The 24,200-nt window shown below is 35.4% G+C and overlaps 1 protein-coding gene across 1 annotated transcript in view; it reads left to right on the forward strand.

Annotated features, from left to right (window-relative positions):
• OLA1 (Obg-like ATPase 1) overlaps positions 1-24,200 on the forward strand; it is a 102,669-nt gene that overhangs the window by 52,305 nt on the left and 26,164 nt on the right. Inside the window, exons 5-6 of the mRNA XM_009704953.1 lie at positions 9,144-9,224; positions 9,493-9,590. Of these exons, the coding sequence (XP_009703255.1) occupies positions 9,144-9,224; positions 9,493-9,590 (179 nt within the window). The remainder of the gene's footprint in view (positions 1-9,143; positions 9,225-9,492; positions 9,591-24,200) is intronic.

Below are 24,200 nucleotides of genomic sequence, written 5' to 3' on the forward strand. Positions count from 1 at the left end.
ATCTAGACTTGAATTGCATTTTTCATTTCTTTCCACTTTTATTTTGAAAGTGCTTTGAGATCTATTGAGGAAGAACACTATATAAGGTTAGAGAAAGAAGGAGGAGGTTAGGAAAGAAAAGAAATAATATTGATCTTAGTCAAGTATGTTTTTCCTGTGGTAGTTTGCTGAATATAACAAATAACCTTAATATGAAAGCTAAGGAAAAGTTACTGATTTCAGAGAGGCTATAATCTCTGTGTGACCTGTGTAAACTTATTGTTGGCATCAAAGGGGATTTCACTGTGTGTTTCATGGAACCTAATTGAAAGTAGAAGTCATTCTTTGTATTTAATAAATATGAATTGTCTGCTTTAGAGGATTCTCTTTATCAGTAAGCCTCCACAACTGTAACTTGATAGTCTGAAATCTCCAAAAGGTTTAGGAGTAGAAAAAAAGAAAATTGTCAGCCTGTATCAGTCAACAGTTCTTCAATCTGAGATCTGTATTTGATTGCCTGCCTTCTCGAACCTGTGTTCTAACTTGTTAATTATCATTTTTCCTCTGTGCAAGCCCACATTGCATACAGTTGGTAAGTTCACCTTTGTGTAGTGACCTGGCTTTGCAGTTGAATACAGTGTTAACTGTTTGTCCTGTCTCTCAGAGAATTGATTTCTCAGTCCCCTGTCAGCAGAAATAAAATAGCCAACTGCTGTTAAGGAGCCATCAATGAAATAATTTTCAAGTTCTACTTAAAAATCAATGACACAATATGGTCCAAGGTCAGCAACGTGTAATGTTGACATAGGCTTGGAATAGCTTCCTTTACACATATATTTTTGTGTGTTTTGCAAGTGTTCTCACTGCCTTCTTAGAAATGACTGCTTTTACTAAGGGTACCATTCTTTCAGACTCAGTAAACCTTTAAATACTATGTTGGCTATAACCTTCTAAAGAGATATTATAGAATAAAAATACCCCTGTTATTTGCATGTATTAAAAGAGCACAAATATAATTTCAGAAAGCAATCAGAGTAATTTTGATTTTATATTTTAGATCTGTCTGGTGCTGGTATTAGCAGAGACATGAGAAAATATTGAGTTAAACTTCATTATTAGCTTATTCATCTGTCATTTTGGATAGCAGGAGATTTCAAAGTAAAATTCAAATATGTATGAATTTATAGATCAGAATGTACAAATTTTAAAACCTGTTTTAAAAATATGTATTTTTTTTTAGTTTATGGGATTTTCAGTCCTGGAGACAGAAGTCTTAAAGTTAATACAATATAATATAGTTAAGTTAACGTTATTGCAGGATTCTCCCATTACCCTTCCTGCGTGATTCAGTTCTAGTCCTTAGAGACTGACTCTGCAGTAGATAGCTATTCCTTCAGCCCTTTGTTAGTGTACCAAATCTCGAATTCCAGCACAGAATAATTCTTAGTGGTAATGGTATTGTGATTTATGTATCTGACCACAAGAATATTCTTTATAGTTGAATTCACGCAGGTTATTGATGTTAGTGATATGAAGACAAAATCTTTAGGTTGGTATCAATGTCCGCAGTGTTTGAGCTTCCAGTTTTCAGTTGAAAGGCAACTTCTACAGTAGGTCAGGACCAATGTTCACTGCATTTGAACTTCCAGCTTTCAGTTGAAAGGGGTGCTTTTACAAGTCCTGCGAGATATCTAAATTCCATTGTGAAAGTCTGTCAATTTTGAAGTAAGATTAGCTTTTAAAATTAAACACATTTTGTAAGAGTAAATGTAATTGCAGTTATGAAAAGAACAGTTAAGAGACTCCTTCTTAATGTAATGGTACCAGAACCATCTAGTGCATATTTAACTTACAAGAAAGGCATCAAGCTTTGTTTTATTACTGTGGTGGGCAATGAGCTAATAATTCATACAATGATCATAGGCATAGACTGTAAGTATCTGTTGGTATATATGTACTGTGAGGAGTAAAGCAAAATCTTCCTAATGATATTTTAAGTGGTTTTAATCCCTTCCTTTCTCCTCCTTTCCCTTTAGTGTCTTGATCCTGTGCTGATAATACAGTAACTGTTAGAAAGATGGGGGTTTTTGTTCATTTAAAATTACTGATACGGTGTGGGAGATACTTTTGGTAGATTCAGTTTCTTCTCATTAGCAATATATACTAGGTGAAACCAGGGTGAAAATCTTTCCTGCTTGCAATATTCTGATGAGTGGGATGGTGCCGAGCAGAATTTGCTGATCTCATGCTGCAAACACTCGCCAGAGTTCTCACGGATAGATGAAACTCTTATTTTCTCTAACTGATGATGTCAGTTGGGAATTTTCACCTTCCATTCATTCAAAGTTGAGGGTGAGTACAGCGATGAATTGGTTGGGTTTGTGGTTTGTTTGGTTGGGTTTTTTAAGTTTTTGTTTTGTTTGTTTGCCAGTTTCTTTGGTTTCCTTTTGCGAGGAGAGCAAGTTTGAGAGGCCAGTTTGTTTCACTGGAGATGGAAGGAAAGGAGCAGTGTACACATACACTTTTGACATACTTTCTGCTGATGGCTGTTAAAATTAAGAGAAAATATTTATATTCTTAATGCATATAATTACGCCTAAAATCTTTAGTGGACCATTTACTGTGCTTAATGTGGTATTTAGAGGAAATTAAAGTTCATTCTGGAGAACATTTTGAATGTAACAGGAAAATATTCATGGCAGATGTTTGTGAATTAATCAGTAGTAAAGCCTGACTTAAAAGTACATACTGTGTAAATACACATTTGGATTTCTTTGGTATTAACAATAGACAAAGAGAAGTCAATGCTTAAATACTTTCTGTCAAGGCTGATCTTTCCTGTGTAGATTTGAACAGTGGCTTAAAGTAAATACTTTTATAAATAATGTCCGTCTGGGTATATCTAGATCCGAGCCGTGGTGTAATTTTTCAATAGTATATACATATACCAAAATAACTCCATGAATGAATAGTTGTATTCTGAAGAAGACACCTTTTTCAGTTGGCTTAATTCACATCTAGAACAAATGCATTCACACATGGATTTATTTGGAAATAAGTATGTGTAGACTAATGCAATGAGAAGAGTTTAGTGGAACTCTGTGGAAAATGTTTCATTTTACTTTTTGATGTAGTTTCGCTGTTCTGAATTTCAGAACTGCTAGAAATAATCACTTGTAGATAGACTACTTTCTGTATTTTTGTCTGCTTTTTTCTTTGAGAAGCTACAAGTGACTGTATCATTGTATGTATAATGCCTTAGAACCCACAAGAATGACCCACACAGGAGAATTTGGGGATTATTGACATGAATTACATTGCCTGGAATGCTTGTAGGATTTTGGGGTGAAAGTAGTTGCTGTGGTTCGTAAACATTACTGGCATCTAGCTCTGAGTAAATCTTGTATCATGTACAGCTTGTACTAGCTCTGTTAGAAGGTATTGAATAAGAGAAAGGATAATACACTTGTCCTAAATCCATTACTTCTCCCATTGTATTTTTATTAAAGTCAGTGAGCAAGGGAATTGTAAGAGATTAGACATTGTTTTGTACCACAGAGGAGCTCATTGTCACTGCAGTTGATGCAGTACCTGACTTGTTCTCTTTCTTGCACCCAGCTGCTACAGCTTATTTAAGCACTTAACACAAATGAAAAGCATGGTCTAGCCTTTTTTTAAACTGCAAAATTTGTCTTAATTGTCCTTTAAAAATACCACTGTTTCTAAACATTGTTTTTACAGTAAATTCTTACTTTGTCACTTCAGCCTCGCTCTTTTAAATCATCAGAAAACCTCCAGGAAAATCAGAGAACTGAGGCTATGCTAAATAGAACTGAAAAAGATTTCCAAGGAAAGCTATGAATGGAAGGACTGTGGGCACAGTGCACACCATACACCTTGCGTTAACAAGCAAATTGGTATGCACACAATAAATTGGTTTTGGTGCAGCACAATTTAACTAGTTATAAGTACTCTTTACCTCAAACAGCATAGGTCTCTATCTGTATCTGAAAAATCATCATAGCTATTTTGAAGGCCAGATGGAATACTAATTATTATCTAGTTTGATCTCTTCAATATCCCAGTTTAATTCTCACAATTGTGATTAAAATAAAATATATCTCTTAGGGGAAAAAAAAATGAACCTTTATTTAAATATTTTCTAGCTAGAGATAAATTGCTGTAACTTGCATAAGCTGTGCCAGTGATTATCTTTACCGTTTAGAAATGACACAGCTTTAGTCTGTATTTGTCAAGCTTCAACTTTCAGCCATTTGATTTTTGTATGCTAGTGTGAAAAACCCTGTAGTATGTGAGTTTTTTTGTTAATTATATGTATGAAATGCAGTAAGAATAAAAGCATAAGATTTGAGCACACTGAGTCTTCATGTATAAGCATTTTTTCAAAACCTCTTATTTTTCTCCAGTTTTTCAGTATTTCAGCAGTGAGAGGTGTAGAATTAATTCACACTGGACATTAGCCTATTTATATACTCAAAGATTGTATTAGTTACATTACAGTTCCATTTCCTTGCAACCCTCAAGTCTTCTCAGTCCTTCTTGCAAGGGGAAAGTCCTCTACCTGGTAAATACTGTATCCACCCTTCCTTGTCCCCCACCTAGCAAGTGTATGCACTTGAGTTTATTGTACTGAAAAACATTGTTTGCTTTCACTAAATCTGTCTAGCAGTTGTGGTCACTACACACAAGATTCATGTTGTTAGTAATGTACTATTCTCAGAATTTGTGTCATTAATGTGGTCTTTTTTAAGTTGTTGATGAAAGATGATAACTAGCGAAATGCAAATAATTTGTTTGGAGTGCCACCAGAAACACTCATTGGATTTTCTGTTTACCGTTACCTTCTGAGACCTACTGGTTAGGTGGTGTTGACTCAATTTACTGTATGCAGTGTTTTTTGAATTAAATACCTTACATCACTGAACCAGCCAGATTCCTTAGGGAAATCTGAGTATATTAATTATACGCTACTACCTTCATTTTTGATATGCTATGCTGTTGGGCTTCTGTATGAAATGAGAGGAACTAAGAGCTACAGGTAATGTTTTAGGTACTCCTTACAGCTTCTCTGCGGAGCAGAACAGTGAAAATTACAGCATTTTGGACAATTGCAACATTTTAATTAAAAACATTTTTGTTTTTGAAGTGTTTGTAGGGAGCTGGTCAACTATGACATCTTGAAATTTTGAAGGTGCTGAGAAACACTCCATACTTCCCAGAAACATCTCCCTTGGTGGGGGGGAAAAAGCCTACTGTACTCACTATCTGTAGTCGCTGAGACTTTTGCGCTGCCTGCGGGATCACAGAGAATTCTTGCACTTTGAAGTGTGAAGTGATAATCCTCACGACTGCTTACTTCTTTATTAAATTTACGGAAGTTAATTACATGCCCTGCTAATTTACAACAGAAAATTCACAATTCTCTGATGCCAAATAGGCAAGTGAGTTTTCCAAGCTTCAGTTTAGTTCCTCATGCTGTAAGAAGAATCTGGCATTGGCACACATTATTACTATCATCCATAGAGAGCATTTATTAATGTATGCACATTTTTCTACACAGTAGTGTCTCATGAGCATGTCTTGATAGATCTCCTAGATGCGATTTAAACGTGTTTCTTTATAGTATTTTATACTGTTGGGACTTGTTAAAGTCCTGCTTAGCATTTGTGGTTTGACTACTTGCTGCCTTTGGAAAAAGAGCAGGACATAAATTAAGGTCAATGTATTGCATATGGCTAAATATACTAAGTATTCATATGTGCTAAATATATTGCCAAGGATATAATCAGAAATTAACTGGTGTTTAAAACAGTGGTATTAGATATTCATGAAGCTTGCTGTATTTCATATGCCTTGACAACTGTAAGTAAATTGGATTTTGGAGGGGGTTTTGGTGACTTCTTAAATGGTGCTTGCTATGATGTTGCTAGCTGAAAAACAGAACAAGAATACCTCTGTCATCAAACAAGGAGAAGTGGATCGTTCTGCTGGTGACAGATCAACCTCGAAGTGTGCAACTGGGGAGGCCAGATCTAATGAAACAAAGTGGATCATTGCATTGTATTCTGTTATTAAGCATCTCAGAGTTAACTGGAGTAATGATTAAATGTGTTTAAATGACTATTACAGTGATAGTGAAGATAAAAAGGTCAGTTCATACTCTTTCGTCAGGCCTAAACAGAAGCAATTAATAAAACTAAAAATGGTGCTACATGAGATATAACCTGAAAATGTGCTTTTTGCTTTTTGTATGTTTGTTTAGAGTACTGGGGCAGCTGAGTGAAAGAGAAATATGTGGAAATAGTTGCCTTTTTTCATACTGTCATTAATATTTAAATGGGACACCAGCATTGATGCAGGGGAATCTGAGTTCATTGGTCCCTTTTTTTTGTTTTTGGACTGTCTGCCTTACATGCTGCATGGTGCGACTGCCCAGATAGTCCATCAGAGAAAATTTGACTTTGAATAATAATTTCAAAATATTTTCTTTGTGTCTTACTGCCTTACCAACTTCAGACATAAATGCTGTATTTGCTTATAAGTTTCCATCCTTTTATCTAAAGAAAGTTTTCCAATACTTTACCACCTTCTCCATAAAACCAAAAAAAAAAAAAAAAAGGCAAGTGTACAGCTGTCGGTTCTCCCCAGCACATTCAGTTATTGGTCATCGTTCCCTGCAGAAGTTAGCCATATAGTTTACTCCTTTAGGACAATAGTTGCAAACAGCATCAACTGAGGTACCTAAATGAGAACTCTGGAAAATTAGGTCTGTGCCAAAATGGGTTTAAATGTGTTGCTATAGGTAGCAGGTGAATGTGGAAGAGTTCTGATTGGCAACTATGTGCTTAGATAGGCTTTAGAAAGAGCAAACTTTATTTGCTGCATTGATGCTTGAAATTTTCTGGAGGTTCCGCGTTATGTAGCTACGCTTGCAGTGTGATTTTAAAAAACATTTAACTGCTGCTTAAGCCTAAAAGGATTGGCTTTGATAACTTGTGCTATAATGTTTTTTTCTGTCACTTTTTTATTGACTCTGATTTATATACAATAATGCATTGCTTTTGGGGGGGAACTGTAATGCCAAAAGCTATGAGGTAGGTGCCTACAGAATTAGTTTAAAACCCAAAATAGTGTGTAATTGGAATTCCTTCACTGCTGAACAGGAATCTTGGAGGTTGTATTGATTTTTATGTATCTATTAAAACAAAAACTGAGCATAAAGACCTTAAATGAAAAGTACCTATCGCTAGAATTGCTTCTCTTATCTTGTTTATACTGAGTAATTAAAAAATGAAAAGCATATAGGGTTAAAAATAAGATGGTACCACTGTTTTCTTCTTTATGTGTAATCTTGTTGCATGTCTCTACATAAGCTGTTCTGGCCACTCATCATAGTAACCAGCTGGGCCATTTCACCTGCTGGAGCCATTAAAGAGGACTCTCTCCCCCTAGATTAATCCCCTCCGACATTAGTTTTTTGCTCTGACAACTGGAGCAGGCATTCAGAATTTGCAGGTGGCCAGTGTGACGCACATAATTGCCTACAATTTTAGGCAATGAATAAAAATGGTCTACATTACTTGTCAAAGGTTGTATATGCAGTGCCAAGTGAGATCTATGGGAAGCCTTTTAGGGTTTAAAGAACAGTTAATAGCAAAGCTGCACAGTGCTTTTTTAATCATAATGCATTTGTAATATAGCACTTTGATCTTCTCCTTGTAGGAAATGGTGTTATATTAGCCACTTTTAAACATTTATGAGTGAAATTCAGTTATAGGAGAGTAAAAGTGATTATTCTTAGGCAGAACATGTTAGATTTCATTAAAAGTTTTAGCTTGCCCCTTCCTTGTTAAAATCTGTGGGGAGTCCTGTTCCTGGAGGGTTTCAAATCAGGATCTGAAGATTTAGAAGAGCTTTTTCTTTTTTCTTCCCCCCCCAAGCAACTGCAAGACTAGAAAAGACTGTAGTAAATACTGATGTTATTTGTGGTTGTTTATAAATGTACTTCAACCACATAGCATTAAGTGCAAAAAATGTTGTGCGCTTCAACGGTTTAGGGGATGTTTCCTTGTATTTTGAAGATCTTAATTCTCAGTTGCGTCAATCCTAACCTAAAAAATGCATTATTTAAAGCATGATCATAAATTATCTACAACAAAAAAATAGGCGACTCTAAAATGTACTACTCCTAGAAGAGCCAAGTTTGACCTTTCAGACCCAAGAGCCTTTTATTAACACCTGCCTGTAAGGAGAACTGTGCCACACGCAGCTTTCGGATTCACGACCACAAAACTGATGAGGAAAGGCTTGAAGGGTTCAGTTTGTGTCACTTGCTGTTTGCCGTTTCCATTTCACAGATGATTAATCTTTCTGTGAAGAAAGGCCAGAGAAACAAAGCACATTGGGCTCTTCCTGCAGTTACTCCTTCTGAATGCACACTAGCTTGCTAACTAAAAGGCCTTTAGATTTCCTGCCGAGAGAGATGTTCTGAAAGTGAATGCAGCTGGTTGGAGGTCACCAGTGCAAGGCTCTTGCCATTGTGTAATGGAGGCTTTGGCAGGTTTCATTTTGGGGGGAGCGAGAAGGTGTTGGCGAAAAATTAATGTGGAATAAAAAGGGCTTTGGCCATTTGAATTAATTTCTTGAAGGGTGGATCATCAATAATAGGCTCAATTTCTTTTGCTCACAATTTAAAAAAAAAAAAAAAGAAGGATGTTTGCTGTGTTTTTTCCCACCCATTCCCTTTTCTTAATGGCATGTTTATATTGTACGTGGTCTCTCCCGCTGGATGCTGAAATGCCGCGTCTTTCTGAGTTTGAAAAGCAATCTAAAATGTACTGACTTTTACATATATTTTATGAGCTCTGCTAATTTTCGTGGCGGCGAGAGATGATACTTGAGTATTGTCTATTTAACTTCCTAATTATGGGATTTGTATCGCTTTAATAATTGATATTGCTATTTAGTGACTTTCAAAGCAGCAATTTCTATTTTTCTAGGGGAGTAAAAATTTGAAAGGTTTTATCTAATTTTTAATTTGTGTGTATGTTTTGAATCCTAATATATACATGCCTTGTTCATGGAAGAGAATGGTCTGATATCCAGCTGAGTTTCTGACTTTGTTTTTTCTTGATCTTGCATAGGATGTAATGTGCAAAATCAAGACATGGGTAATAGATGAAAAGAAAGCTGTCCGCTTCTATCATGATTGGAATGACAAAGAGGTAGGCTATAAATATTATCCCATGAATTGACTTCTAATTTTGCTACCTGTTACTGTCTTTTTTTAAAGTTTGGGCGGTTTTTTAGATTTCATACTCATAGTGTATTGAATGTTAAATTTATCAGCTGATTCTATGTTTATCAGTGATCTATATATTACACTTTAATTCTGTTGCCTTCTCAGACATGCCATGAGGGAAATGGTTGTAAAATTAGCTCAAGTTGGTATAACTTGTTTTTAAAATTATCTTCCTGTATTTTCATTTCTAGATTGATGTTTTGAACAAACATTTGTTTTTTACTTCAAAACCAATGATCTACTTGGTTAACCTCTCTGAAAAAGACTACATTAGAAAGAAAAACAAGTGGTGAGTGTGTTCAGTTTAAATATCTAAATTTATGTTTCTATTTCACATTTTTCAATGGTGAATAATTGCTTGCACATTAAGATCACCAAGGATATTAATTAAAATAGGAATAAAAACTAGTGTTGCACTTTTGTTACTTGTTATACTCCCATTGACATGCTGCTTGAGTACAATGCATATGGTGAAACCCTGAATGAAAGTGCAGAATAGAAAAGAATATGCTTTCTTTCCTTACGTTTTTACATGAATCCATTAACTGTGAAGAAAATAGATTTGATTTAGAACTACTGATTTAAATAAACATATGGCTTTATCTTGTTATATAATGCTGATTGTCTGAACAACATCCTTTTCATTCCAAAGGAATTAATTGAATGCCAGAGGACTAAAACTGTGCGAGTTGCACAGAAATCTTTCAAACCATGGCAAAATTGCACGTTTTAACACTACTCTTCTGTTTGTAGTTGGGTGCCTGGCTTCCTTGCCACTGCTTGCACTTTGCTTACAGTTTATAGGCCTGTTTTGATCAACTTTAATACCATGAACAGTGCAGGTTTTAGTCAAGTATTCCTGACATCAATATTGTGACTTAAGTACATGATGGTTACAAAATCAATCTAGCAGACATTCAATGAACTGGATGAAGATCCAGTCCTAATATGGTAGACATATGGTGAGAATCCACTGTTGAGAAGTACAGCATTGGAAGCTCTAGGTGGGATAAATATTTGGTTTGTGGAGGAGGGAACAGATTTAGTAGTATACAATGAAGAAGAATCTGTAGCAGGATATTTCGTTTAAAAAAAACCCAACCAAACAAACCTTTTCTTAGTATTCAGATCTTTAAACACTGTACTTGTGAGATATTTTGAAGATGCATAAACGTATGTTTGTGAACAGATATATGCGTGTAACTCATCCAAACAAATCAAAAATATCTAAAGCGGAATATCTGAATTCTCCTAAAGTACACCCTCTGTTTCTCCCTGTACTTCATTAAGTACTTAGATGCACATGGTTTCAATTTTCCATTAAAATTTCTCATTTCCATATGATATCAAAGAGTGAGAAGGCTTTAAACTGAAAAATAAACATTCATAGACTGGAAGCCAAAACAATAATTAATGTCAGATGGTTAACTCCAATAAATCATTAGAATAAATTCTGTGAAATTACTGCAACTAAAACTGTCCTTTTGATACTCCAAGACATTTTGTGTTAGTATTAAAGAAAAAAAATTAACTTATTTAATAGCAAACCCTCTCAGCCCAAAACACAGACTTTGGAATAATCTTGATAACCAGTGTAATATTGTAAGCTTTTCATATTTGACCAAATTTTATAATTTTAAATTAATTTGTTCCTCCTTTGAATTTTTTTTTTGATATGACAATTTAAACATTAAAGGTGGTTCTAACCAAGGAAGTCTTTAAAATCAGGGTAGTAGTATTTGCTCTGGTTTTGTCAGGTGATATTTTTTTCTGAGTACAAATGTTGAGGTTTCCTAAGGTTTGCTGTAACAGTACAGATGTGGAAGCTTATGTGAAAACGGGGAAGTCCCCTGTCCAAAAAAGGATCCTCGCACCTGTATTTGGATGATTACAGGTAGAGCTCACTGGCTCTAATTGTACAGTAAATACCGTTTCCCAGACCCTAATGGTAGACAGACTACTTAGGAGACGCCAGTCTGTGATTTAGCTGTCGCCAGTCACCCCGTGTTTTTTGTGAGACTAGTTGTGATGATGACATAGTTAAACTCAATTGAAAGCAAATCTTTGTATAAATTGCAATTTTTAATTTGTAAAAGTCAGATGTTTGAGTTGAGGAGTCATATAACGAAATGGTTTAACTGTTTCTATTACAATTAATGATTTAGTTTTTAAAAAGTATATCCAGATCTCATGGATGTGAGTGTAATTGTAGCTGAAAGATCAAAGCCTGGGTAGCTGAGTGATGTTCCAGAAGAGAATTTACCACATAGCCATTTTCAGTACAGTTTCTGCCTCCTGCTGTTCCTATTTTCCCTCAAGCTAGCCATTGACTACCCCCTGTGCATCCCTGCTCGTAAAAAATGATTGAGGAAGTATTTGTCATGTATTTATGAGTGGGAAACATTGTGTGATAGGGAAAGGCATCTACTAGAACCAGAAAGATTGCCATTTTCTTTCATTCAGCCACTCTGCCACATCTTTAAATCCTCTGTTTATGCAACATAGGTTTTATATTTAAGAACAGAATAGATGTTTTCTATGAAGAATGCTAACGGTAGGCTTTTGTCATTTGTGTGGTGTAAGCAGATGTAAATGATTAGAATATATTTTACTGTTAGATGCCACTTACTTTGTGATTTTTGTTATTATTTTGAGGGGTAGAGGTTCATATTTGAGATGCAAGCCACATTTAGACTAGTCGTTCAAGTTGAAAAAGTTTGTCTGAGCTTAATTCATAATATTACTATAACAAAAGTAAGGTTAATGCAGGAAATGCTCACCAGTAAAAGGTTTTCATAAGACTTTTACAACTATAAAAGTGTTTAAAACAGCAAAGGAGAGGAGAGACTTTTTGATTGTGGGTAGAGAGGAAAACTAAAATTGTCTTTGTTTTACTGGGTCACTCTTTCAGAATTAATGAACATTTTAATTGTTAGTTAAAACACACTTACATTTAAGTGCTAACATGTTATTTTTCAATCCAAGAAGAGAAGAAAACACTGTGAAAGATAGGACTATTGTGTGTTTGAGTAGGTGTATTGACCTTTTGAAAGATGTAAAAACTGGAATGGCTCCAAGCAGCGACTTGCTGGTTTTAACAATGTTGAATTAGTCATTCAGTTGATTTATGATTAAGACCTAGCCCCTGAAGAGAAGCTGACATAGCAGCTGTGTTAGTCGCACTTGTATTATGATCAGATGACAGTAATCATGATGTTGTATGGGGGAATCCACTGAAACCATTCTCACTACATATTGCTGTGCTCTAACTGAGTACTTAAGCCCTTCTTTTAATTATTCACAATGGTTTTTATATGGAACTAGTACCTTAACATGGTATACATGTATTTGAGTTTTATCATGAAAGTTTTCTACGTAAGCCTATTAGTTTTCAGTTAAAACTGCTTTCTGAGTCACAGGATGTCACATAAATCCAGGATGTGAGATTTATCAGCCCTTCACCTAATTAAAGGTTTATGTTTTAGTCTTGCTAAAGAGGGTGCTTTTAGCGGGTCATAATATGGATTCCAATTATGAAATACATTGAGCTAATTAATGAGCGGATGTAGTGGACCATGCTTAGCATACTGTTTGGTTCGGTATTTTGGACTTATTCTTTGCAGGGAGCACCAGGAATACTGTACATGTCAAAGCTGCATAGACTGATCTTTTGACTCAACTTCTCAGGTCTAAACAAGTGAATCTTTTCGTCCTATGCATAGACTGTAATTTAAAGAGCTGATTACGCTGCTAAATATTTTCTAGTATTTATAGCATCGTAACTAAGTCATCTGAGACTTGATAGGGGTTTTTGAACATTGCTTTCTCTAATATAATTCAGACTTGTTGAGTATCCAAATGTGTGCTAACATTATTTTCCAGGGGTTGTTTCTCAAAATGTTACGGTACACATTCTGTTAACAAAAATAAGTTGGGTGTTGATGGAATAGGGTACATCGCCTGAGGTATCTTACTCCTGTGTATTTAGAAAGGTGGCATATAGGTCATAATAAATAACATCTTCCCACGTTAATTTTTGTAGCATTTTTAATGTTCTTAAACTAGAAGAGCCATACTTAGGTCAGATTAAAGGTCTGTCTTTTCTGGTATCATGTTTCTGACAGGATACTAACAGACGTCCAGGGAAGATTATAAGAACAGATGAAGCAAACAGAGTGTATGTGTCCAGCTTCTTGCAATATGTTATTGTAGAACTAAGCCAGATATGATATACTTGTGGTTAATAATTTTTGACTGATTTTTATTCTATGAATTTAGCCATTGACCTTTTGAACCCAAGTATACTTTTGGCATCCCAATATCCTGGAGCAGGGACTTCCACAGTTTAACTATGTGCTATATGGAGAAGTACTTCCTTATGCTTGTTTTGGATCTGCCACATCATAATTTCATTTGATGCTCCTTAGATCTTGTAGTATGAGAGTGAATAATCCTTTTTTATTCATCTTTTCCATATTGCTTCAGATGTTCCAAATATTAAAAAAATAAAAAAAAAGGACGGGGGGAATCTGACATGAAGAAAGAAATATCAAGGGTAAAGTACAAGGAGGACTCAATAGGCTTGAGTATGAATTAATCTCCTTCATTCAGTCTTTCACTTTTAAACTGATTAGGAAAGAAAGTTATTACCTGGTGGTAAATGGAGACTTGGTGTTCTTGGTTGTATTTCTGTGGGTACATGCCCAGTGGTAGAATAGATCTAATAGTTCTGTCTTTACTGTCTTAGCAAAAAAGCAAGGCAATGTCATGTGCTGGTAGGGCAAGAGGATGGCGAGAGAAGAAATGCTATCCAGAAGGTTTTCATGGCTTCAGTACGCCTGTTAAAAACCAGAAAAGAAAAAAAACTTAAACTCAACAACAAAAAAACCCATACTCCCAAAGCCTCTCTTCCACCCTTACATAATGTCTGATTTTAGAAAAGTCCTGGAGATACTATTTTTGTACAGACTTTTCTTAAATTGGTTAGCAAGAAATATTTGATCTCTATGTAAAAAAAAAAAAAAAAATCAGAGTGGAAGTTCTTCCTTAGTGTTTTGCCTGCGTTTTGATTTGAGACCTTTCAAAAAGATATTTTAAAAACCAAAAGAAACAAAGATTAATGGAAATAGTAATATTAACATGACATACCTTGAAGCAAAACATGATTTAACAAGTAGTATAAGAATATGTGTATTTAAGAATCTTAGAAAATAAATTCACAGGAAATAAAGTTAAGGGAAAGAACAGCTGCAGGCCAGCTCCATCTCTTTTACAATTAGAAATATGGTGACTCAATAAAAGTGTGAAATGTCTCCATCTTAGTCCTACAGAAACACAATCTCCTTTCACCATCCAAGTTTCAGTCCTTTTTCAAGTGCTGTCTGAAATAGATGAATTTTGCAAATTTTGCTAAAACCAAAAAAAAAATCCCATTTGGACCAAATACCTAGACGTCATTCCTCTCCTAAAAGGAGGGATGCTGCTGTTAATGAACCTCTGCAGTGCAGAGACAAACAGAATTACATCACTTAGAGCAAACAGTTATTTGCAAATACCAGCATATTAGTCATGTAGCAAGATACAGCAGTGAGGGCAGAATGCAGTTTTCGCTACCTTCAGCTTCTGAATTACATTTATTTTCTGAATTGCATTAAGCGTATATTTACATATACATACAGTCATGGACATTTAGGCAGATAAATTTTATTCTTATAAATATATTTGAGAATGTATTTGATGTAGCATTCTTTAAATCATAAATGTAAGTTGTAATGCCATTGTGGTATTAAGGTGTTTTCTTGACGTAGCTGCTTAATGATTTTTAAGGCTGTCTTCTATGCTGACAGATTTGGAAAATTACAATTTTAAAAAATTGTCCCTGCCTTGCAACTGAAGTATTTAAAAAAATATTAAAAGATTATTTATATTATTTGTGTATAAATACAGTTTTGCACACACAAGCTGTGAAGTTAGATACTCAAAGTTAACAAGATCCAGAATTTACGCTTCCTGTTGCACCTTTACTGCCTGATTGATGGAGAGTACCTTACAGCTCAGGTTGTTTTAACTAGAGGATGGCATATGTTTTCCATAGAGCACTTACCTACTGTAGTAGGGGATAGTGCATGCTGTTTGCTTAATAAACAGTTATTCTTTAATATGTCTTATACAAATTAATTAATTGATACAAATTAATTTGTTATCCATCAACCTGATGGCAGTCTTTCTTTCCAGCACCTTTGCCTGACATTGCCAGTTGACTTCTAGTCTTCTGTCTTACCAATTCCAGTGACTTTTCATTCAGTTGTTCTGTCTATCCCAGACTTTTTTCCCCACCATTTTCCTAGCTGACATGTTCTCCGTGGGTCTTTGCCAGATTGTCTCTCCCTCTTCTCTGATTTCATCCCATTCTTGCTGGCTTAGTTCCAGTCCAGTCCTTTGGTCTGGATGATTTCTTTCACCAGACTTCCTGCTTTGCTTTGCTTTCCTTTGCCTCCCCCTCTGGAGTCCCCCCATCCGTTTGAATGTGAATGCATATTGTTTGGGTAACAGCAGGTGTTGGGAGCATGTCTCTAAGCATGGGGAAGATGGGTCCTTGCTCTCAGCTCTGGTGTATAACCCTGCCTCAGACACAAAAATACCTTCCAGGGCAAGTCTAGCTTCACTCCAGTGCTCTGTTTGTGTGTAGGTGCTGTGTATTATAGAAAGAGATTAAATCACTGAGACTCTTCAGTGTTAAATTCAAGTGGTTTTGCTGTTGAGGACATGAATTTCTGATTTGGATGGACTTTTGTACAAATGCGATGGTTTATCTCTGGTACTGAGTTTGCTCTGTGCCGAACGTAAAGTCTTGGCTCCTAAACATTAGGACAGTAAAATTTTTCAAATAAAATGTTTCTGGAATGTTTTAAAAATGGGCAGTGCTGTATGGTGAAGCTGTTTTCAGAAATTTCAGTCCACCTGGTTACAACATGACACTTACAAGTAGCTGAAGTGTAGGTTGTATAGTCAGGAAATAAAGCCTCAGTAATTTACTTAGGATATATTGAGTCTTGAAACTGGTAAAAAGGGGGGTGGTGGTGGAGGGGAACCTCCTGGTTTTTGGGAAGGCCTGTCCTGGGCAGATAAAGGTAGCTTGAAGCTATTCTTAGAGCTCATCGAAGGCTGCAGCCTGTAGAGAGCAGGATGACCAGAGTAATGAAGAACAGTTTCTGCAGTGTTGTGAGTGATCCATGAGAGCCCAGCATACCACAGCACCAAATACCAGCCCAACATAGCCATACCCCAGAGAGCCTCTCATATTCTCTGAGAGCATCCGTGTGCATCAAGCTGATTATACTATCACAGTAATGCAAAAGAACTATGTATTAACACTTCATTAACACATCAGTAGGGCTGTGCTGAGTGAAAGCAGCTATAAGTAACTTTTCAACTTCATTGCTGTGTGTCTGATCGCTGTCTTACCACCTGTATGTCATACCAAACCTCCTTTTGAACAATTCTGCTTTGCTTCCCATCTTCTGTTCCTTTTCTTCTACTTCTCCAGATGCTCTTCTCGGTGTTTCTATTTTTTTTGGCTGTCATCACCATAATTTCTGAGCTGTTTATACACAGTTTTGTGGGTACAGTTGTAACATTGAACAACCGCAGCTTTGAGTTTGGATGATCCACCAGTTTTATAGTTGGCTTGTGTAGTCTTATGAATTGCTGCCTGCTAATGATACTTTTTTTTAATCTGCCATGGCAGTTTGGAGAATCAAGTAATTTGTGTGATTATTGTATTGAAACACGTGGATTTTCCTAGGCAAAATCTAAAGCAATAGATGTTAGCTTTCAACAAGCAAAAACTTAACTAAATATAAAGTTATCCAAACCTGTGCAGGGTAGGAAAGGGCATCTTTATTTGTAAATACTATCTGAATACTTTAGAAACTTTCCTTCTTCCTGATCTTCATTGGAATTGGGGCTTTTCAATAAATATTTTTGTCACCTTTATAAACACATACTACTTAAGATATATAGTACTAGAGGAGAGAATAATGTGGCACTAGATTTCAAATCAATTAATTACACAACTTTGTTTCATTCAGTGTATAGATAACATAAGCAGTGAAGAGAGGGACTTCCACAGAAAAGTGGTATGTGGTGAGATTGTCAAAGACAATGATGTAAACTTTGTTGCAAAATCATCGCAATGCGACACATTCCTGTCTCTGAATGCATCATGAGGTACAACATCCTTTTCAAACTTTAGTCTCTTTAAAACTGAAGAATGCTTAAACTGCTTAGAAACAAACCTGAGATGCAGAGATAGTTCTGAGTATAGATTTTGTTACTGTGTAGTGGATATGGAGAAAGCAGAGACTAATAAATAACTGCTCTTCCTTCTTCCTAGTATGGTGTGTAAAGGGCTTACTTCAATTTTTTGCTACTTAACTTTCCACCGTTTGGGAAACGTGTGCTTTATGCCTCAGTTTTCCTTACCATTTCCCTAAAAGTGTTGGTGCTGGTGAAATCATAGACAAAATGTTTTTGGGAAATGTTCTCTACTTTGGAATCAAGTTACCCAGTAAAAATACTGATATTGTCTAGTAATTGCACGTTTATTTTCTGGAATTGTATCAGTGATTTATCTCCTGAATGATGTGTGCAAAGAAACTGTTTTCTCTCGGTCTTCTTTTTCAAAGGCCTTCCAAATGTGCTTGGAGCGATTTAAGTATGTGTTGTATGTAGTTGTGGTCCTTCGCTGAATGCTGCTACTGCTTACTTGCTTGAATTCAGATTTCCAGTTCTTTGAATCAATTCTTCTTTAGAATGCTTCCCTTTTATTTATTGTAGGTTAAGGCATAGCTTTTGACAATGCATAGTTTTAGATAGTTTTACTATATTGGTTTTACTGGCAACTAAATGAATTTGCGAATCTTCAGTAGCTTGATGCCTTTTTTTGATAACCTAAAGTGAGATTTTTAGCTTTAGAGTGTCTCATCTTGCTTTTTGTGGCTTACATTTTTAGATTCAGACTATCCTCTTTAGGAGAATAGGCAGCTCTCTTCCATAGTACTCTGTGCCAGTGAAGTCTTAAACACTGAAATGGAAACAGTGAAGGTGTTTTTCTCACTTGTCTTTGTTACAGAATGGAAGAAAGGGGAAGGGTAAGCAACTTAAGAACTCAGCTTTTATATTGAGGGCCAGATTCTGTAATTTAGAGTATGTTCCAGTCCAGGGTTGTTCGTCCTGACCATTATCAATGCAACCCCATCAACAGGTCCTCAGAGATTTTGGAGGAGACCAGAGTACTAACCGATCAGTGCTGTCGTCTCGTATCATTGCCTCAGATGCAGGTTTCAAATCCTGTTTCCAATGGTGAATAGTTCAGTAGTGATTTCACTCTTACTTGTTTTAGAGTAAAGCACTTTGACTGTGCCTGTAAGCCTGTAGATGTTTCTGTCAAAATCCCGTTCACATTTCAAGTTCCTAATGAGAAACATTGTTACTAATGAAGAAGCAGAACACTTTTTGTTTCCTCACTCTTTTGTCTCATGTCTATTACAAGCACAGCCATTTTCACTGCAGTGATTTTTGAATGTAATAATATTGATGAGACAAAGAGAAGGAAATAGTCTACTCAATGAAATTTCCCAGGGATAAAGATTATTCTTTGATTGAAAATAAGTGTCTAAATGTACTTTGAGAAGATGAGCTCCGTTCTCCTGCATTTTTGTGTTTATTGTTGATATTTTATGTCAAGTTACAAAGGTCCAGATACACTTCTCTCATTGCACTTATAATGCTATCAGCTTATATGCTATAGCTGAATCACGTTACCTTGTTCTGCATATTTGAACCTCAGGACAATTCTGACAAAAAAGAGGGGTAGAGACTGATCTACATATGTCATGGTCTGGTTTATGAGCTCAGAGAATAAACTTGAATTTGTCCCATTAATAAGCAGGTTTTATCCTAGAAAGTAGGATTTTTTTATTTTTTTTTAAATAAAGGTACGGTTTGCCCTTTTTTGCTTTAGATAATTGTGCAAGAGATTATTATTCTTGATAACAGTTAGTTATTCTTAAGTTATGGTATGTTATTTATTATTACTTATTAATGTATTGAGCCCTATGTCTTTCAGAATGAATGAGCATTGTTAGCCTGTCTTTGTCAGCTAGACAACATAGAAACAGAAGTTGTGCACAGTCCATAAAGGAAATAAATTACTCTTTCAAATCAAGGGGAAAATAGATCCTATGGGTATGTGTCCCCAGCTTTTAACATCTGTTGAGAATTTGGAAGACGGAGAGGAAGGCTGTTGAATGACTGTAGAGAGGTGAGTGGCTGTGGTCTCACTTGGTGCGATGGGAGCAATGCAAGTAGCTCCTTCTCTCTGTTAGGATCTGACACCTCCTTGCTGCTTGTAACCGGTGGTTTTTGAGAGGAAAGAGAGTCTTTCATTTTCATGGTAGACACATCGATAGTTGTAATAACTGGCAGATGAGCTTTCATTTTAGAATTTTTTTAAGCAAAAAAACTCTCTGATAATATTGTCTCCTATTCTGAAATAACAAAAGAATTACTTGCATTGCTTTTGCAAAAACATCTGTATGGGGAAATTTGGATTGGGCATTGTAATCAGTATCACTATAATAGTATCTCTTAAACAATGTCCAAATTAGTAAGAAACTTTCCTTTCATAATCTGTTACTCAGTATTGGTGTATCTGATTTGCAAACAAGTATGTGTACGTACCTCTAAAATTCTGCTTATTGAACTTGTCTGTCTGGATCTTGTCTTGAAGCATTTCTTGCTATCACATGCTACAGAGTTCTGTTAATCTGTCCAAGCTCTCAGAGTTGAAGTTAATTTTATTTCACCTACTGTTCTTTCTCTGACTGCAGTTCGTATTTGAGATATTTATGGGGACTGGGAACAATACTCATCTTGAAATTGTTCTCCACGAATGGTCTGCAGCATCTCCATTCTCTGGGGGAATACTTTATGGATTGTTGTTTTGTTTTCTACAAATAAGGGCTAAATGGGAACATCAGCCAATCAAAAATCATTCATTATAAATAGAAAAAGAACGTCTAAGAAGGAAGATTCTTTTATACAGTTGGAAATATAGAATGCTGTGGGTTTACCACCCGTTTTTTCAAGGTTACATTTTCAAGTAAATTCTTTTTTTAACAACTGACATATACAGTTTTCTTTATTTTGAAAATCTAATGCATTTTATTTGTGGGGGTTTTTTTAATAGTTTTCCTTTTAATTTTATTGTTATTTAGAGCTCAATTTTATGTATTAAGTATATGGAAATATGTTTTCATTTAAGTGCTTACTTTTCCCAAGAAAGATTACTTTCTAAATGTTCTGGCAGAGTATTTTATTTTCACAACTTGAGTTTCTTCTAATGACTAATATTAATGACTATGTTCAGATGTTAATAGCCACTAGTTTTACAATGAATAGAACTACACATCCTTATTTTGAAACCAGGAATAGATGCTTCTTCATGTTTAAATTGGAGAGGAAAGTTCATAGGTTATATATGGTTAATGGAAGAACTGTCAAATGAAACATTTGGTATGGGTATCTTATTATCCTGTATTACCAATGCTTGACCTTAATTATTGTTAATTTGGAAGGAAGTTAAATAAAATAACATTTAGGATTTACTGTGCTCTCGCAATAGTTTCAAAAGCCTGAAGAGATGTTTAGAAGATCTTGAAAGAGTAAGTGCGTGTGCTGGTTTTGTACTTCATGGAGTTGAACAATGAAAATGCATTAATCAAATTCACTGTATATCAAGTCTCACTCTTGTTTTCATGCACTGGCACAATATTACACTTCTGAAGTGAAAATGTATTTAAATCCAAACAAATGGCTTTTATTTAAAAAAAAAAAAAAGTAAAATCTTACACCTAATACACTGAAAACCTGCACAGTGTTGTCAATCTAAAACATGTGATAGTTCTTCCAGCTTATGTTTTATTTCAGAGGCTCATTAAATCCATACTTGGTTTTATTTAATAAAATCTTTAAGTCCGAGGATACTCAGATTAATGAAGAGTTGCGTGCATGTTCATGCGTGTTCAGTTTCACATAGGATTTTTTAAATTATTATTATTTAAAAATAACTTTTTGGAGGGTAAATGTTTGTCTTTGGCTCCCTCTGTCTGCCTGCTCTACTTGTCTTTGTGAATTAATGCTTTTTTATAACTCAGTCCATCAGATAGATTGGAATCAGCAGATAGGATGTCTGCAAGTATTCCATATAGGTGTTTGGTAAAATAAATAAATATATGGTAGAGAGACATGAAGGACTAGTAAGGAATTAGTTATTCAGGCTTAAAAAACAAGATTAATATCTTTGTGCTTAGACAGTGTATTTCTGAAATATTTTTCCATTCCGGTAAAAGTCTACTTTATGTTTTAGGTTTTCCATAAAGATACAGCTACATGCTCAAAGTATATTCCACAGAAACATGGGTTTAGCTGCCTGTCTTGCAGTAGCGTGTGGTTGTGTGATAGCCTTTTGTTTCTGATTTCTAGTTATGTTAGTACCCTATTGGCATAGAAGGTAACTAGATTGTTCTATTAGTGATTTTTGACAAACAGAAATGATTTGATATGCTAAAGCTATTTCTGACAGAAGATACAAAGTTTTGACAAACATGCATGGCACAGCAAGTGTCCAATTCTAAAGAGCAAAATAAATGCAAACCACCATTATGGGGAACACAAACAGCCTGAAAGCAAGTTATCAGTAAGCAAATAATTGTTGAACTGTTATGAATGGAATAGAATGTTGAAATAGGGCATGATTGGCTGATGTTACATATGTCCTTGATTACCTTCCTCGTGCTTTTATCCTAATAAGTGACATTCTTTGTATTTCCTTGGATGGCTAGACAGTCTGACACTGAAGAAGAATAAATATTGCATGTGGTACACATTAAGCTGTCATCTAGGACAGCATTTATAAAAAGTAACTAGAAAAATTCATAAGAAATTCTGCAGTGCTACAGTTTCCTGGCTCCAGTCATAATTGTCAAAGTTCTTGACACATTCAGGTCTTCTGAAATGATTTGGGTTTACAGTTACTTGGTGTATGAATAATTATTAAGGATTCATTTTCTCTGATGATGCAGACTGTTAATGTTAGTTCTCAAAATGTTGCATTTTCATTAAAAGCCATGTAGTAATAAAAAAAAATAATACAAGTGTGGTGCATGTAGCTAGTCCTCTTGCAGAAGTCAGAACCAGGAGATGTATATGTACAAAATAAAAGTAACTGATAAAATTAAAAAGCACTTTTTCAAATGCTGTCTTTGAACCTTGCTGGAAAATCCATTATGGGCATGCATTGTTATTATTCTACTTTGGAAATAGACCTAATTTTTTGTGTAAAATATCAGTCTTCTGTTTTTCTTCACTGACTTGAAATTAAGCCTCAAAAGCGACATAGCAGGATATCATCGTCTCTGCAAGGGCAGTGGAGAAAAACCCTTTTGAACTATCTAAGCTGATGAGTTTGTGTTTGAATGGTAATTATTTTAATCTTTAATTTTGAGAAGAGGGAAGTGTAGTAGTTATGTTCTTCATACTCTTAAGTCTCTGAATTTCTTGTGATGACTTGTCTGTTGACCAAGAAATATTCAATGGCTCCTTTGTCTTTCCATGTATTTGTCTATTACCTAACATAATACCATGATACTCTCTGGAGTTTGACAGAAAATTTCACTATAAGTATTTTAAAGGATTCTTACAGCTCCATCACTGACCATGTCAGTGGAACATTCTCACTGCATACTGTGTTCGTGGTATAATCTGGTTTGGCTGTGTATGAAAATGCAACCTTCTTCCATTTTTGGGTACATGTCTCTCCATTTGTGACAGTATTGTCTAACTCATGTGATTGTTTTTTTTATTATTTTACTGAATTAGGAATACCCTGTAAGGAAAAATAGCCTGTTACTGCCTCTTCGAGTTACTTGAGGACTAACGTGATTTTATAGGTGACATTGTGGTGATTCTCATCCCTCTTCCAAGTAGCCTGTAACTTACAAGACCTCGTTGTGAGTAGCTTGGAATGGGAAAATAGAGCCATGGGCTCTTTCATAAATTTGCATTTGATGTTAATTCAAAAGCCTTAAAATAGTTCTTAGAACAGGGTTGGAAAAAAATGTGTGTTCATGGGAACAGATAAAGCTGAAACACCTGTTTAGGTTGAAGAAAGTTTTCTCCAAGTATAACACTGCTCAAATGTTACAGGTAACTGTTAACTCTGTAGACCACTACAGAGCACAAAATATTTGCCCAACTGGTAAATTGAACTGTAAGTCCCACTGTGGGAAATTGCTTTGCTGTGCTCCAAACAGCAGTTATCTTAGTAATTGTACCTGAATTCTTTTGTGGCTAATAGACAGTTGATGTTCTTCTTACCATGACAGAATTATTTTATTGCAATATTATTAATTGTAAAAATTTCAGGTAAGATGTGTTCATGTAGTTTAAGATGGGCTGAGTGTAATTTTTAATTGGTGCTCTGAGATCACTGGTTTTTGAGTTGAGAATGTGCCTAAGCCTGTATTTCACATTCTAAACCGGCGCTCACAACAAGGAGCTTATCAGAGCAAATTGTCTAGTCCATCCCCTTCCTCACTCAAAACCTAATGACCCTTTATCATCATGGTTTAGATTGCTGGACACAGATGTGAGAAAATACAAGTAATCTACAGGTAACTACAGTAGCTGCACTGATGTTCTCAGAGAACTGACTGCTGGGAAGATAAAAAGCTTCCCACAGAGCCTGTGACTTTCCAGCAGCAAAGCACATCATGAGCTCATACATGAAGTTTTATTTGCTGAAGATTCACAATAAGATGCATTAGGACATTCAGCA

The sequence above is a fragment of the Cariama cristata genome, unplaced genomic scaffold (genome assembly GCF_000690535.1).
Source record: "Cariama cristata isolate BGI_N322 unplaced genomic scaffold, ASM69053v1 scaffold24957, whole genome shotgun sequence".
NCBI classification, from domain to species: Eukaryota; Metazoa; Chordata; class Aves; order Cariamiformes; family Cariamidae; genus Cariama; species Cariama cristata.